Source organism: Nipponia nippon, unplaced genomic scaffold (assembly GCF_047370975.1).
Source record: "Nipponia nippon isolate SJK-2023a ecotype South Korea unplaced genomic scaffold, ASM4737097v1 scaffold_24, whole genome shotgun sequence".
NCBI classification, from domain to species: domain Eukaryota; kingdom Metazoa; phylum Chordata; class Aves; order Pelecaniformes; family Threskiornithidae; genus Nipponia; species Nipponia nippon.
The window spans coordinates 6,682,584-6,696,723 of record NW_028262341.1 but is presented as its reverse complement, the minus strand read 5'-3'; the positions used below and the strand labels follow the sequence as shown (position 1 = coordinate 6,696,723).

The window sequence follows — 14,140 nt, the reverse complement described above, 5'->3', positions numbered from 1 at the left end:
AAAATAAGATAATCACCTCTTTCGTTACACCTTATTGTTTGACAGGATGTGTTAAGCTGGTGTCCCTAATGACTACAGTAATACCTGCTGGTAAGGGCATGTGAACATCTGACTGTAGCCAACAAGCTACTCATGACTCGTTTCTTCTCTACAGATCAATATAAGAATCTTATGGATCAATTCATTTCCTTTAGTGGAGCAAAAACCAGCATGCTTCACAACAAAAGGCAGCTATAACAAGCAGCTGTGATACTTACATATAATTCCTCACAAAGGAATGAACAAAGGAATGTCTTTAAAAAAAATATGTCGGTCTTCATTATTTTAAAGTATAAAATTTATACTCACATCATTTTTTCTGTTCAGTTCTCTATGGGAAAGTATGACCCAATCTGCTAGAATATTTATGTGTTTGGTAAAAAGCACTGAGGTTTCGCTTCCCAGCCAAAAGGTCTTCAGAAGAACTGTCTGTGGCATGACTTGCTGATGCTGTGAATTGGTCCCTTCAACCAAACTGTAAAAAAAGAAAGTGAAAAAACCTAAATCTTTATGCCACTTTGATTACTATAGTTACCAGACAGAAACCTTGTCTTCTGTCAAAACACACACAGGTTTAAGTATGGAAAGATCAGACACAATTTCTGACGAATAATAAGTAAAATAATGATGACTATTACAGTCAGACTGAAGGAATTCTAATATTGTGCTAATATTACATAAAGTAAAGGCTGCCTTTACTATCTAAAGGCAGTGCAAAACCAAGACATTTTTATACTTCATAAACTAAGGAAAGGTAATTGACTCCCTAGCTAAAGATAACAGTTAATTGAATTAAAAAAAAAAAAATCAGTATGTTCAAAATGCTGCTTGTCTACCTTAAAGAATGAATATTGAAACACTGCAAAGCTAAAAATACAACTTTATAAGCAAAATTAAATGCTTATTGAAACTTGTACTATAGTGAAATAATAGGCTGGGAAAAGTTAAGAGGCCTTAAAACACGATCAGAAAAAAATCCGATACAAATTACAATAAACAAACTAAGAATTGAGACATATAAAAGGAAATGCTAAACTGACATCTCTGCAGAACTTGTTAGGAACATACAAAACCTGCTACGTATCCAGAAATGCATGTGAAATTGTGAAAAAGTAGTAAGAAAGTATTATCTTATAAAACCCACCTTTTTATCAGAAACTCTACTTCAGCTTTTACTAAATCAAAGAAAAACTTCAATAATGTTTTGTGAACTATCCTCTGTTCATCCCCTCTCCCTGAATCTGGGACTGCATGACAAATGGTTTTGCAACAGAGGCAAGACCTGAAAAATAAACACCGAAAAATCCATTTGTATGACAGAAATCGTAGTCTGATCTATTGGCAAAAAAGTCAGCTTTGACTTTTGACCATTTTGACAAGGAAATACCTTGCTCCTCAGCAACATTCATCATTTTAAAGCCTAACTTTCTGGTTTTAAAGCTGTATTTAAAAAAAAAAAAAAGTTTGTGACTGAGGCTTTGTGTTGTAGATGAAGATTTTGTATTACAGTGTAAACTAAATAATTTAACCGTATTCAATTTTTCTCTCTCTACTTGTACTGTACAATTACTGAATTTAACAGACCTTCTTTAAAATCTTTAATTACAAGATACCCTTGTAATATTTTATAGGCATTGTAACATCCTACAAACCTTACTTCAGATTAACAGTTCACACATACTATTTGACAGGACTACAGTTTGTGATCAAGTCTAATGATTGTCTAATATGATGGAGATCATTTTGAAGTAAAGTGCGAACACATTTTTTTGGCTAGAATTTTGAGTACTGGAACCACGACGTATACAACTGCTGGGTATTCACATTCTGCCAGTAAGTACTAAGAGATAAAATACTTTATCTAAAAGATAAATTCTCTTCCATTCCATGTGACATGCTACTAATAAAAACTATTAAATGTCCAATTACAGTGATTCAAGTACACTGATTCAATGCCCCTCAAGACTATAGGCATGCTTACAATCATACACATTCATTTATCTGTAATCGTGATTGTATCAAAGTATTTAAATGCTACTTAAGATTTTATGACAGTAATAAGAAGAGGTACAGTTTCTCTTCCAAATGAATGGAAGAACTAATTTCTATCGATGTGAATTACAAAAAATGAGTTCTCAGGCAAAAGCCTAGACTAACTACCCAAACAGCTCTTACGTACTGTGTCTTGTATTTGTAGATGTATAGGATATAATCAGACTTCCTGAATAAGATGGTAAAGTTTATGATTAAAATCAAAATACAACATGAAGATTCATGTTTGGTAAGATAAGACTGGAATTTGCTTTGTAACTGCAGATATATATGTGCCTGTCTATATCCACACATACACACCGGAACAGCAATAATACATAAATTATTATAATTTGTGGAAAGCTTAAAAAATAAAATAAATAATTTTTTAAAAAGGAAGGAGGACAAGAAAATGTACATTTTTTCCTTACCAAAAAAAACCCTCTGCCTGTGAGATAACACGTTCTGAAACATAAAGTGAAAGGTCCAAATCTCAGTTACAATTCTAGACCTTCACATACAGTTCACTTGTTCTGGTGAAAATGTGAATTTGATACAACAGAATTCCAACCTTCCTCCCCTGTCCCTGAGTCTGGAGTAGCATAACAACCATTGCATCCAATACCTCATCAAACTTTCATACCTTACAAGCATCTCTATCAAGGACCATGTGCCTTTCTTACAGATAGGACACTGAAGAAGATCCAAATAATACTTTAACATAGACGGGGACTTCCAAGGAGGATCACGTTGGAGAATAATGTACAAAATGTGATGAAGTTTAGCACAAAATACTGCATCTGTATTTCCCTGTAATAAAATGAGAAAATAATATTGGCTCCATACTGGCCAAAGATCCATAATCACTAAGAGTTTATGTATTTTCTTTATTCCTTACAATCCCAAGTGACCAAATTTAATCAGTAACATGCACTTTAATGCATAACTACAAGCAGAAAAACTCAAAGTTTACAAAACAAAAAAAAGGAAGGAAACAAGGAGAGCTTGCTCTAGTGTGATATTTCAACTGAATGCATCACTGCTTAAAACGAACCTTCTTCTCAATTGAGCTCTCTATCTATCTAGGTTAAAAAAAAAAAAAGTCAGATAAGTGCTGTTTCTAAAAGCAAAAAAAAATTCTGGGCCAATTCTTCCACAATATTTAGAGCACTACCTTCCTATGGCTTGTAAATGAACACTAATTTTAAAAAATCCTTAAGTATTGAATTCTTCCCTTTTTAACACAAACACATTGATGAACAGAAAGTGAAAGGTGAATACATCACTAAAAACCACTAAATATAATGTCAGAAGCAAAGATCATAAAACTTCCATTTCTTGCTTTAATATTTATAATACTTTAGTCTTCATCTCTCACCAATAGGACATATTCTAGAAGAGAATGAAGAAGTTGCACGGGAGGTGTAGAGTACTTTTGACCTGCAACAAGTTCTGTGATTACATCAGGAAATAAATACTCTTCCATTAATCCTTCAAGTATATACCATGTGCTTCTGGACAGGTCAGTACTTTTAACCTAGGAATAAGACATCTTTGTAAGTAAAAGAACAGTGTAATAAAAAAAACTTACAAGAACTAAGAGCAAATCTCTAAGTAAACTGTTGGTAATATAATAAAACAGGGAGAATATTATAAATTGCACAAGAAATATTACTTATTGCCTGATCCAATAAGTTGCTGTCATCTAGAAAGGCCTTCATGCTTACTGAACTGGGCTTTCATTGAAAAGGTGTTAGGTTTCAAAATGTGCTTCTCTTCTTAGAAGATCTGAATACATCTACCCTTTTAAAAAACAAATTACAATTCACACACTTAATAACTTGTCTATAATGTATTCTGGAAAGGTACGCAAAGGAGAGTTAATATTTCCAAAAGTGCAGACTGCATCCCACAGTATATGGCCAGAGCAATAAGATAATTAGTAGAGAAAAATGTAAAATCATGAAATACATAATTTACGAGTACACATCATAAAACTATAAACTGTGTTTTATCTCTCTAGCTCTCCTATTCCCATATAGCATGTCAGAGAAGCAGCTAATGCTACAGATAGCACAGGTATTGATCCCAGTAGATTTCAAAGCTCTGAAGATCTTCTTAATGGCACAGGGCTTCCTTCTTATTCTCTGCCACTCATGACAGCAAAACACTTAACTTTGCAAGCTTTCAGAGGACCCAGAAGGATCTAATGGCTTTCATGAAATGCTGTATCTACCCTGCAATTTCCCTGCTTTGTCTGTATGCTCAGCTTTCCAAACCTTTATTTCCACAGGTTAATGACACAAAAGAGGAGCTATTGAAGTTCTCAGCTACATTGCTATTTACATGTTTCCTCTAGTCCAGGTTAAAGCCAAAGCTAAGATGCACAAACCAGTTGCAACCATATTGCTAATTGAAGCACAGCTTCCCTCTGCCTGGTAACTTCTGTTTTGAAATCCAGCTATTTTGTTTGACCACACAGCCTGAGGCTCTGGTAAATGCAAGAAACTGGGAGAGGGAGTCACAACTCAGAGAAGCAGAGTCAGCAAGATCACTGATTGGACTGCTGGGAATTAAAGTTACATAGCTCACGGCTTGGATAAGTGCACTCTTCGCTGGGTAAAAAACCGGCTGAATGGCTGAGCCCAGAGAGTGATGGTGAATGGAGTCAAATCCAGTTGGCGACCAGTCACGAGTGGTGTTCCCCAGGGCTCAGTATTGGGGCCGGTCCTGTTCAATATCTTTATTGATGATCTGGATGAGGGGATTGAGTGCACCCTCAGTAAGTTTGCAGTTGACACCAAGTTGGGCAAGGAGTGTTGATCTGCCTGATGGTAGGAAGGCTGCACAGAGGGATCTGGACAGGCTGGATCGATGGGCTGGGGCCAACTGTATGAGATTCAACAAGGCTAAGTGCTGGGTCCTGCACTTCGGTCACAACAACCCCATGCAACGCTACAGTACGCTTGAGGAAGAGTTGCTGGAGAGCTGCCCAGCAGAAAAGGACCTGGGGGTGCTGGCTGACAGCCACCTGACCATGAGCCAGCAGTGTGCTCAGGTGGCCAAGAAGGCCAATGGCATCCTGGCTTGTATAAGAAATAGTGTGGCCAGCAGGACCAGGGAGGTGATAGTGCCCCTGTATTCAGCACTGGTGAGGCCACACCTCAAGTACTGTGTTCAGTTTTGGGCCCCTCACTACAAGGACATCGAGGTGCTGGAGTGTGTCCAGAGAAGGGCAACGAAGCTGATGAAGGGTCTAGAGCACAAGTCTTATGAGAAGCGGCTGAGGGAGCTGGAGTTGTTTAGCCTGGAGAAGAGGAGGCTGAGGGAAGACCTTACCACTCTCCAGAACTGCCTGAAAGGAGGTTGTAGCGAGGTGGGGGTTGGTCTCTTCTCTCTAGTAACAAGCGATAGGACAAGAGGAAATGGGCTCAAGTTGTGCCAGGGGAGATTTAGATTAGATATTAGGAAAAATTTCTTCATGGAGAGAGTGGTTAGGCATTGGAACAGACTGCCCAGGGAAGTGGTGCAATCACAGTCCCTGGAAGTGTTCAAAAAACATGTGGATGTGGTGCTTAGGGACATGGTTTAGAGGTGGGACAGGCAGTTAGGTTAACAGTTACACTCTATCAGCTCAGAGGTCTTTTCCAACCTTAATGATTCTATAATTGTATGATTCTGTAAGTTTATTATAGCTTTAGTCCCTGACAAACTGAAAACTGGCTCCTAATGTACATTAGATTAAGCTACTCAAGACATCCTAGCAATTGTTTTAAAATTAGTTTAAAATTTAAATTAACACAGACTTTGGTTCCAATTGTGGTTTTGAGGTTGACAGAGTACACTACTATTAGCAAGATAGTTTCCAAAAATGTTTCAGTAATAAACTGCCATCATTAGGAGCTCAGTCAAACCTGAAAAAACTTCTGAAAGAAATTATAATCATAGTTAAATCACAGCTAAAGTCTCAGTGAATGAGCTCCACCTTAGCATTAGATATTTAGTTTCTCTGCAAATGTTTCATTTCTCAGATTCCTAATGTATGCCGTTGTAACAATAAATAAACCCACTCATCTAGATAATTTCCTTTTAATCAAGTCTTTGTGCATCTGGTGTATGCAACTCACATTTATTTCAATTTTCTCATCCATGCATGCAATATTAAAATCTTCACATTATTTCCTTTGGAAATAATGGTTGCATTCATACTTTTGTAATGTTAATTATATGCAAACAGCATATCTAAAGAGCAATCATAAACTTTTTAATAGTAGTCAACGAACAACTTCTCTGTTGGATTTAAGATGTGTGAAGATGATTCACTATATTGTGCATGTACAAGCATGTTACTACTGGCCCTCATCTGGTGATCATACCAGTATCCATCTTTTTGTATTGTGATTGGAACTTCTATCTCTTGAAAATTCTGGTACTAGAAGAAAGAGCAACATCAATGCTTTATTTGGAAAGTACACTGAAATAAAGCTGTTTGGGGAGAGTGTGAGGCCTTTTGCATTACATTCAAGATAAGGATGAAGTAGAGAGCCGGTTTTCAGTGTATTTGTAAGGGGGAAGGAAGGAGGACAGAAAACTGAGGTGATGAACTTTTTTCACTATCAGGAGACACCTTTTGTAGGGCCTTAACGTTCAATAAGCTGTACAAAGCTGCACTAGATCACATTCTGGCTGATGAGGAACTAGTACTTTCTGGTGAAGCACTGCTGGTACAACCATTAAAACTTTGAGCAGAAACAGATGAAACATGAAGGCCCGCAGACAATAAGTTGTGGTTTTTATAGTGTAACATGGAAGAGAAGCTGACAAAAGAGAAATAGATATTTTAAGGAAGAAGATAGATAACACTTCGCTGAGTTAAGTCTTCCTAGAAGATGCAAACTGAGATGAATGAATATAGAATGTAGTTCTAATCTGTTAATTTAGTCCATAGGTTTTATTTTACTTCACTAGTATTATTGGAAATGTTTATTGGAGCTGTTTTTAAAAGCCATAAATATACTGCCTATAGAAGTCCCATATCAGTTGCAAAGGCTAGTAATGGATATTCCACAAAGCAGTAAAAGACAGTAGCAGGTCATGCACAAGGGAAGTATTAGAATTAGGCTTAAAATTTCTAAACAAAAAATTATATTAAGAGTACAGAATAATAATTTCAGCTTACATGTGTTAAGAAAGCTAATTTTTTTCCCCATAAACTCAATAAACTAAGCATTAACATTAAATTTCAATGCAAATCTGTTCAGTAACAGAAATGCACAGAGCATTTTGCCCACTAATGGTAGTGTTGGACAAAGGCATTTTAGTGCTTGTGTTTTAAAAATATTTTTCTCCTCCCTTCCTTAATGTGTCAATAGAAAGAAATCAAATAAAAATAGACTTCTGTGAAGCCTGAGAGCTCATTTCTCAGACTGGGACCTCATTTATATATCAAGTAACTATTTATGTAGTACGGCTCATGAAGATACCAAATCTTCAGCTACCAAGAAATACAGGAAGCTAAGTGTTTCCCATTTTAACTTTTAAATAGCACAAGTTGACATATAAAGTACAGTAGCTCATAGCTACTATGTATAATGCTTTTTAAGTACTAAGAGGTAATGTTTCAACATTATTTAAAGATTTATTCTTAGTATTACAGATAGAAAAGGGAAAATTTGGAAGTATTTATTTACTTAAGATATAACAAAGACTTAATAAAACCTGTTCCTGACCTGTACCTGATTTATGGCCTATATTTGGCCTAATGGGAAGAAAAATGAGAAATTAACTAAATAGCCTAAAAAGAGAAATTAAGTCAAAGTAATTATAAAATCAGGACTGGAAAACATAATGTATTCTACTTGCAATCTGTGCTTCAGTACACTCTGAAACCTGCATGATGATGTTTAAGGCTTATGCTGTAAGAACAACTGCTCATTCTTTCTACAGTGACACTTCAGCTAATGTTTGTCCCTACTAGCAAAAACATGTGAGCACTGCAAGAAGTTACGTATACTTACTCTTTCTTGGTACTGCATAAATACAGTGCTTGAATAATTAAGATGCTCTAAATCATATTAGGACATCTTTGCTTCTGTTCTTCTGATGTTAACAGGTAAAGTTCGCTTAACCAGCAGGACTAAAGAATTTCTTTGTAATAAAGGGGACAGTACTGAAAGCACTGTAAGAACGAACAAAATTCAACAGTATTCCAATGATGCTCTTTAATTCTTCAATAATTTTATTAGAGTTTTGGATAACATAAATATTTTAAAATGTTTCTTCGACAGCTAATTTCACAATGAAAGCCTAACTTCATAATAAAATTCCATATATGCAACATGCCATCTCTGTGAGAATCCTTACCTTTAGACTGCATTTATTCAGCTGGTCTTTTTGAGCAAACCTGTGCTTCATGGCCTGTAAAACAGGATAAAGTCAACCTGCACACTGGATACCAATAAACATGTTCAATAAATACTCTATAAAAAAAAACCAAAATGGCAACTTTTTTTAAACACAGTTCAAGCAAAAAATTCAACACAACAATCTATTTATATTTCCCTTTTTAATGTTTGGGTGGCAAAATTATGCAATAGAGGATTAGTGACCTAAAAGGAGAATAATATGGGCAATTTTTCTCCACATTTTTCCTCTTATTCTCTCCTTCTTGTTTATGTGGTTGCTATGTAAGGACAGTTTTACTAGATTTGGTCCGCTTAACCACATTAAAAAATATTGTTTTCAGTTTTTCTATGTCAAAATGTAGACTTTGGATTCCTCTTGCAAGTTAGCTATAATGTGGAGATATGGCAGTAGGTGCAAAAATGTACTACTATTATTGCTATATTTAGTTATGACCTACCGTTAACAATCTTACTCATACATGTTACCAAAGAAGTCTTTTAGGAGAGATTGTCTTTAGGATTATGATTACTTCATCTGAACATAACTACATAATAGCTTGAGGGAAAGATAATCTGGTAAGAAGTGCACTTGTTGTATGTAGTCTATATGAAAAGGCAAAGACATTTATTTGTTAAAAGTCTGGAGGGTATGGTCTTGATAAAATGCCACCAATAAAAGACGTAGCATTTGAAGGTGTATAGATTTAAGCAGCCTGAGTCTTATGTTTGTTAATCTCGTGTTTAAACTTTGTGTACATTAAGGACTTAAGAATTCTAATTCTTTTGCTACTATGAACTTATATTAATATACATAGAGGACCTGATTTTGCAGTGACAAATCATAGTGCTTCATGTAAGCAAACTCCTACAAAAATACTTACACACCATCATCTGCATCACTGTAACTTACAGAGATAATAGATCCTAACCCAAAGTAATAAATTGTTTTTTCTAGATCTGAAATAATGTTTTTAATTAGCAATGAAGCACATTTATCAGTATTAGATATGTGACAACATTAAAACAAAGGAGTGCATTTAGCTCTATTTTTACTTGTAATAAAAACCATTGATATAAATCCACAAATACTTGCTCTAGGATATGGTTAGTTTTAAAAATGTGTTACTGTAATTCAGCTAGATAGCAGGAAAGTCATAGAAAGACTGTAATCCAATGACACTTTGTTGAACAATATTAGCTACTACTTATCTCATGTATTACACGAAGATTTCAAGTAGTCCACCATGTCTTCCGTACATCCATGCCTACCAATTACCATTACTAAATTATATTTTAGCTAATGGTAAATGTAGTAAATATGGGATTATTAAACATTGCAGGTTAAAAGATGTTCAAAAGATGTTAAAATATCTAGTTTATTAGCTTAGTACTATAATAAAAGATAAATTTAATAAGATACATTTTACATTTTCTGCTAAGAAAGCATTAACTGATTGTTACTTACCACAGCAAAATACATATGTTTTATAACAGCATTTTTCATTTCAGCAAGCTGCATGTTAGACATGATTTGGTTGGTTTCTTGTGCAGCTAGGAAATGGTTCATTTGGATATCTTCAGTATTTTGTATTTCATTCTGTGCAGAGCAAAAAAATACCACTTTTTTTAGTTTCAAAGCTAATGCTCTAAAACAGCTTTTATGTGCTAAGCCTTTCTATATATTCTATCATAACCCATTGTGTGCATATGCATACTTATGTAATTGTTCAAGGGTCTACATTATGATCCAGATAAACAGCTGGTGGTTTGGAAACAAACGACTGATGTTGTGGGAGCTATAGCACAGGAATTATCAATGCAAGCTTCCCCACAGTTATTTTCCTAACTGACTTTAACTCTGACCCAATCCCCATGGCTGAAACAAGAACAATATTTCCATAATGGATTTTCTCTTTGGACTTTTCAAAAACTAAAACCAAAGCCCACACCTTTTCAATTAGTCAAAAATGTAGTAAGGATTCTTTAAGACATTTTTTCATCAATTTGACTATGACCATGCATTTATTTTATAAAGGCCACCACCATGAAATCTTTTCTGTTCTTGCCTATAAGCCTGAACTAAAGTAGTAATCTAAAATTTTAAAGTTCTTTTTTTTTTTTTTAAGTAATCTGTTTTCCAAGTCCATGTATCATTTCCAGCTATTTCTTCAGCACAAGGAATGAGGAAGTATTTCTCAAACAGGTTTCCAACTCATTCTGAAAAGACTCTCAGTGAAGCCACAAGATAATTTTTCTTAGTAAAATTTTTGTTAGCCACAAGATAATTGTTGTTAGTAAAAATTAACTGCAAAAAAAATTTAAAAGTTATTTCAGGAGATGGGAACAATATATTTCAGTAAGAGTTTTAATGTATGCTTTTTGTCAAAGATAGACAGACTAAGAATAAAACACCATCTTTGTTTTAGGCAAATACACATGTAACTACAAAACCAGCCTCCTCCTGCAGTGTCATGAGTTAAGAACACAGATACAGGTGAAGTGCTCCCCTTGGAGCTCCCATTTTTTACTGGGAGCAGATGTGGAAGGCTCACAGTGTGGGGTAGCTTGTCTTCTAATTCAAACATCTAAATTTGATGGGTGAATCAAGTATAGGAAATACAGGAAATAACAGTAGGCAAAAAACCACACTCGTGCATGCAATGATAAGATGCAAGCCACGAACAGTTTATACTTTTAAGTTTTCAAGATAAAGTTTCAAACGCTGCACGTTTCATCCTGTTTTCAGATTTTCCCTTAAATGTATAATTCAAACCAAAAGTATTTAGCATGTGCATAACTATATTTCTAAACAAATACTGACTTTGTTGCACATTACAGAAGAGTTAAGTATTTTTGGTAACTTGAAAAGAGCTCTAAATAGCTTTTGATGAACCAGCGATAACTCAACTCTGATGCATTAACTACTCTTTACTTCTTGTGGCACTTTCTGCATATTATTTTCAATATGCTTATAAAAATACTTATATTCAAACAACTTGTAGCACCATCTTAGCAAAATGTTATGAATTCCAGCATGCAACCAACCAAGCATTTAAAGCCTCTGTTTAAATTTGAGACTAGCTCCCTAAAATCACGCATGTGTTTTAATATCTTGAACCAATAAATTTGACACCTTGTAGGATCAAATAATTAACAACAATCCCACAGTGTATTTTAACACTAGAGTTATGAGGTTGAGATTGTAAGAATAGATACTGAAACATAAAGATGAAGGAAAGACTTGGTTCAGAAAAAAATCACAGCAAGAACAGTCTGAAAGTGCAGTTCCACTGAAAAAAAGAATCCTGTTATACGGAATTCAGCATCTGGACACATACGTGGGTGTTTAGGGGAGGAAGGGGGGTATTTATTTTCACTAGAAGTAGCAGTCAAATAGCAGGACTACAAATTTACAAAGTTGGAACATTCTAATGAATTATGTGCCAAGTACTTCTGGGAGGGAGAGAAAAGAGTATGTCCATAACATTCTTTGATAAAGCCTAATACATTTGGACAAGTGTTGTGATTTGATTGCCTATGTTTTATTCTTTTCCTTTTAAGAGACTAGGAGTCTTGGCAGTATTCTGAGTTCTTTAAATGCATTTAAATAGAAAGCTAATGCTCTCTTGGCCTCTGAGGTGAGTTACTTTAATGAAATCTAAGAAAAAAAAGATACGTGCAAGTTAATGGACTGGTTACAATAGAAACCTGTTATCACACCTGGGAGGAATTCAGGGTGCATAGCAAGAAACACTTTATTCTCATAGAGATCAATAAAAGGTGAGGTAGCCATAAAAACTTGACACTCATTCCTCTATTAAATGTAAGTATCTATCTTAGCTGAAAGGTGCAACAGAGAACAGTTTCCCTGAACAAGTTTCATTAAGAGAGTAAGCATTAGACTGAGATCCCATGTGGATGTGTGTTTTAGTCAGGGTGTAAACATTAAGACCTTTCAACCCTCTTCTCACCCTTCTCTAACAGCTTTACTGCTCATTAAAACAGGAAGAGCAAAGTATATGCTTTGACCTGAAGAATCCAAAGGATTTTCAAATGAAGTAGGTTTTCTTAGTAACAAACAGTTTTAACTCCTACTTGCTTGCAAAGCTGGTGTTTTCAATTAGCAGTTGACTAAAATCATCCTACAGTCTGACAAACCACCAGACTAAAGGAATCTTCTGAGGCCTTGGAGTAGTTCCACGTCAAAACACTAAGTTCTGAGTAGTGCATCTGTGTCCTGGTTTTGGCTGCGATAGAGTTCGTTTTCTTCCTAGTAGCTGGTATAGTGCTGTGGTTTGGATTTAGGATGGGAATAATGTTGATAACACGCTGATGTTCTAGTTGTTGCTAAGCAGTGCTTACACTGGTCAAGGACATTTCAGATTCCCATGCTCTGCCTGGTGCACAAGAAGCTGGGAGGGGGCACAGCCAGGACAGCTGACCCAAACGGGCCAAAGGGCTATAACATACTGTATGGCGTCATGCCCAGTATATAAACTGGGGGGAGTTGGCTGGGGGGCAGGGACCACTGCCTGGGGATGGGATGGGCATCAGTCGGTGGGTGGTGAGCAATTGCATTGTGCATCACTTGCTTTGTATATCACTTGCTTTGTATATTCTTTTATCATTATTATTATTATTATTATTTCCTTTCCTTTTCTGTCCTATTAAACTGCCTCTATCTCAACCCACAAATTCTACTTCCCCCCAATTCTCTCCCCCATCCCACTGGGGAGGGGGGGAGTGAGCAAACAGCTGTGTGGTGTTTAGCTACCTGCGAGGTTAAACCACAACAATCTGGTAAGCAAACAGATATGAATCATTAAGCATCTCTCTCGCTAAGGAAACAGTAAAAAAAAAAAAACTGTAGTTCTAGTGAATTCCGCACATACAAGAAAATTCACTGAACAGTGACATGTCCCCTCATAGCTGAGATGGAAAAGTGAAAGAGAAACAGGCTGCTCCTCTTGCTCTGATTTCTCTTTTGCATCACTGTAAATTTAACTCCTTATCCAATTTTGGAGCTTAATGGTAAACCTAACACTATGAACCATTTAATATTGCACTGGATGCCTCCAACAAAAAACTCCATCTCTCTGGAATGATGACTTTTTAGTGTGGCTTCTCTCTTCAAATAAGGCCCATCCAGGTCCTCACGTCTTAGTGGATCTGATGATGCATTGTCCCACGTTCTAGTTTAGTTAACAGAAGAAAGCTGTTGCAGGGACTTTGGAGAATCCTCTTCTACCAATCAAGAAATACAGAGCTTGTATTATCAAGAATTTAACACTTTTGACTAGTAAAAGAGAAAGAAGTTTTGTAATGAATGGTGACAGCTTTTCTAACATGGAAAGAGACCAAGCTGTGAGCATCATGTGATTTGTAAGGACTCATTAACATTTTCTGAAACACAGACAATTACGTCCCTTCTGAGTCCGTGAAAGAGAGTTCTGCAAATGGAGAAGCATTACAGTATATAAACTGTCAGTATATAAGACATTCTTAACAAGTCTTTTTGGCATGCTAATCTATTTTCATAGGGTTGCTGGTTGGTTATAGAATCCTTTAGTTTAAATTAATTTTATTTAATTCTGTCTACAAGTATGGAATGATCTTTCTACAGTAATGGAGAGTTAAAGGTACACTCAGATAGCAGTTCATGAAAA

General features: G+C 35.7%; 1 protein-coding gene across 4 annotated transcripts in view; it reads right to left on the bottom strand.

Moving 5' to 3' along the window:
• SLF1 (SMC5/6 complex localization factor 1) overlaps positions 1–14,140 on the bottom strand; it is a 44,675-nt gene that overhangs the window by 22,425 nt on the left and 8,110 nt on the right. For all 4 annotated transcript variants that reach the window (XM_087761460.1, XM_087761459.1, XM_087761462.1 and 1 more), the window contains 6 exons: positions 9,940–10,071; positions 8,434–8,487; positions 3,449–3,607; positions 2,714–2,880; positions 1,184–1,321; positions 349–514 (listed from right to left, as the gene is read on the bottom strand). In XM_087761460.1, coding sequence (XP_087617586.1) covers positions 349–514; positions 1,184–1,321; positions 2,714–2,880; positions 3,449–3,607; positions 8,434–8,487; positions 9,940–10,071 — 816 coding nt within the window. The remainder of the gene's footprint in view (positions 1–348; positions 515–1,183; positions 1,322–2,713; positions 2,881–3,448; positions 3,608–8,433; positions 8,488–9,939; positions 10,072–14,140) is intronic.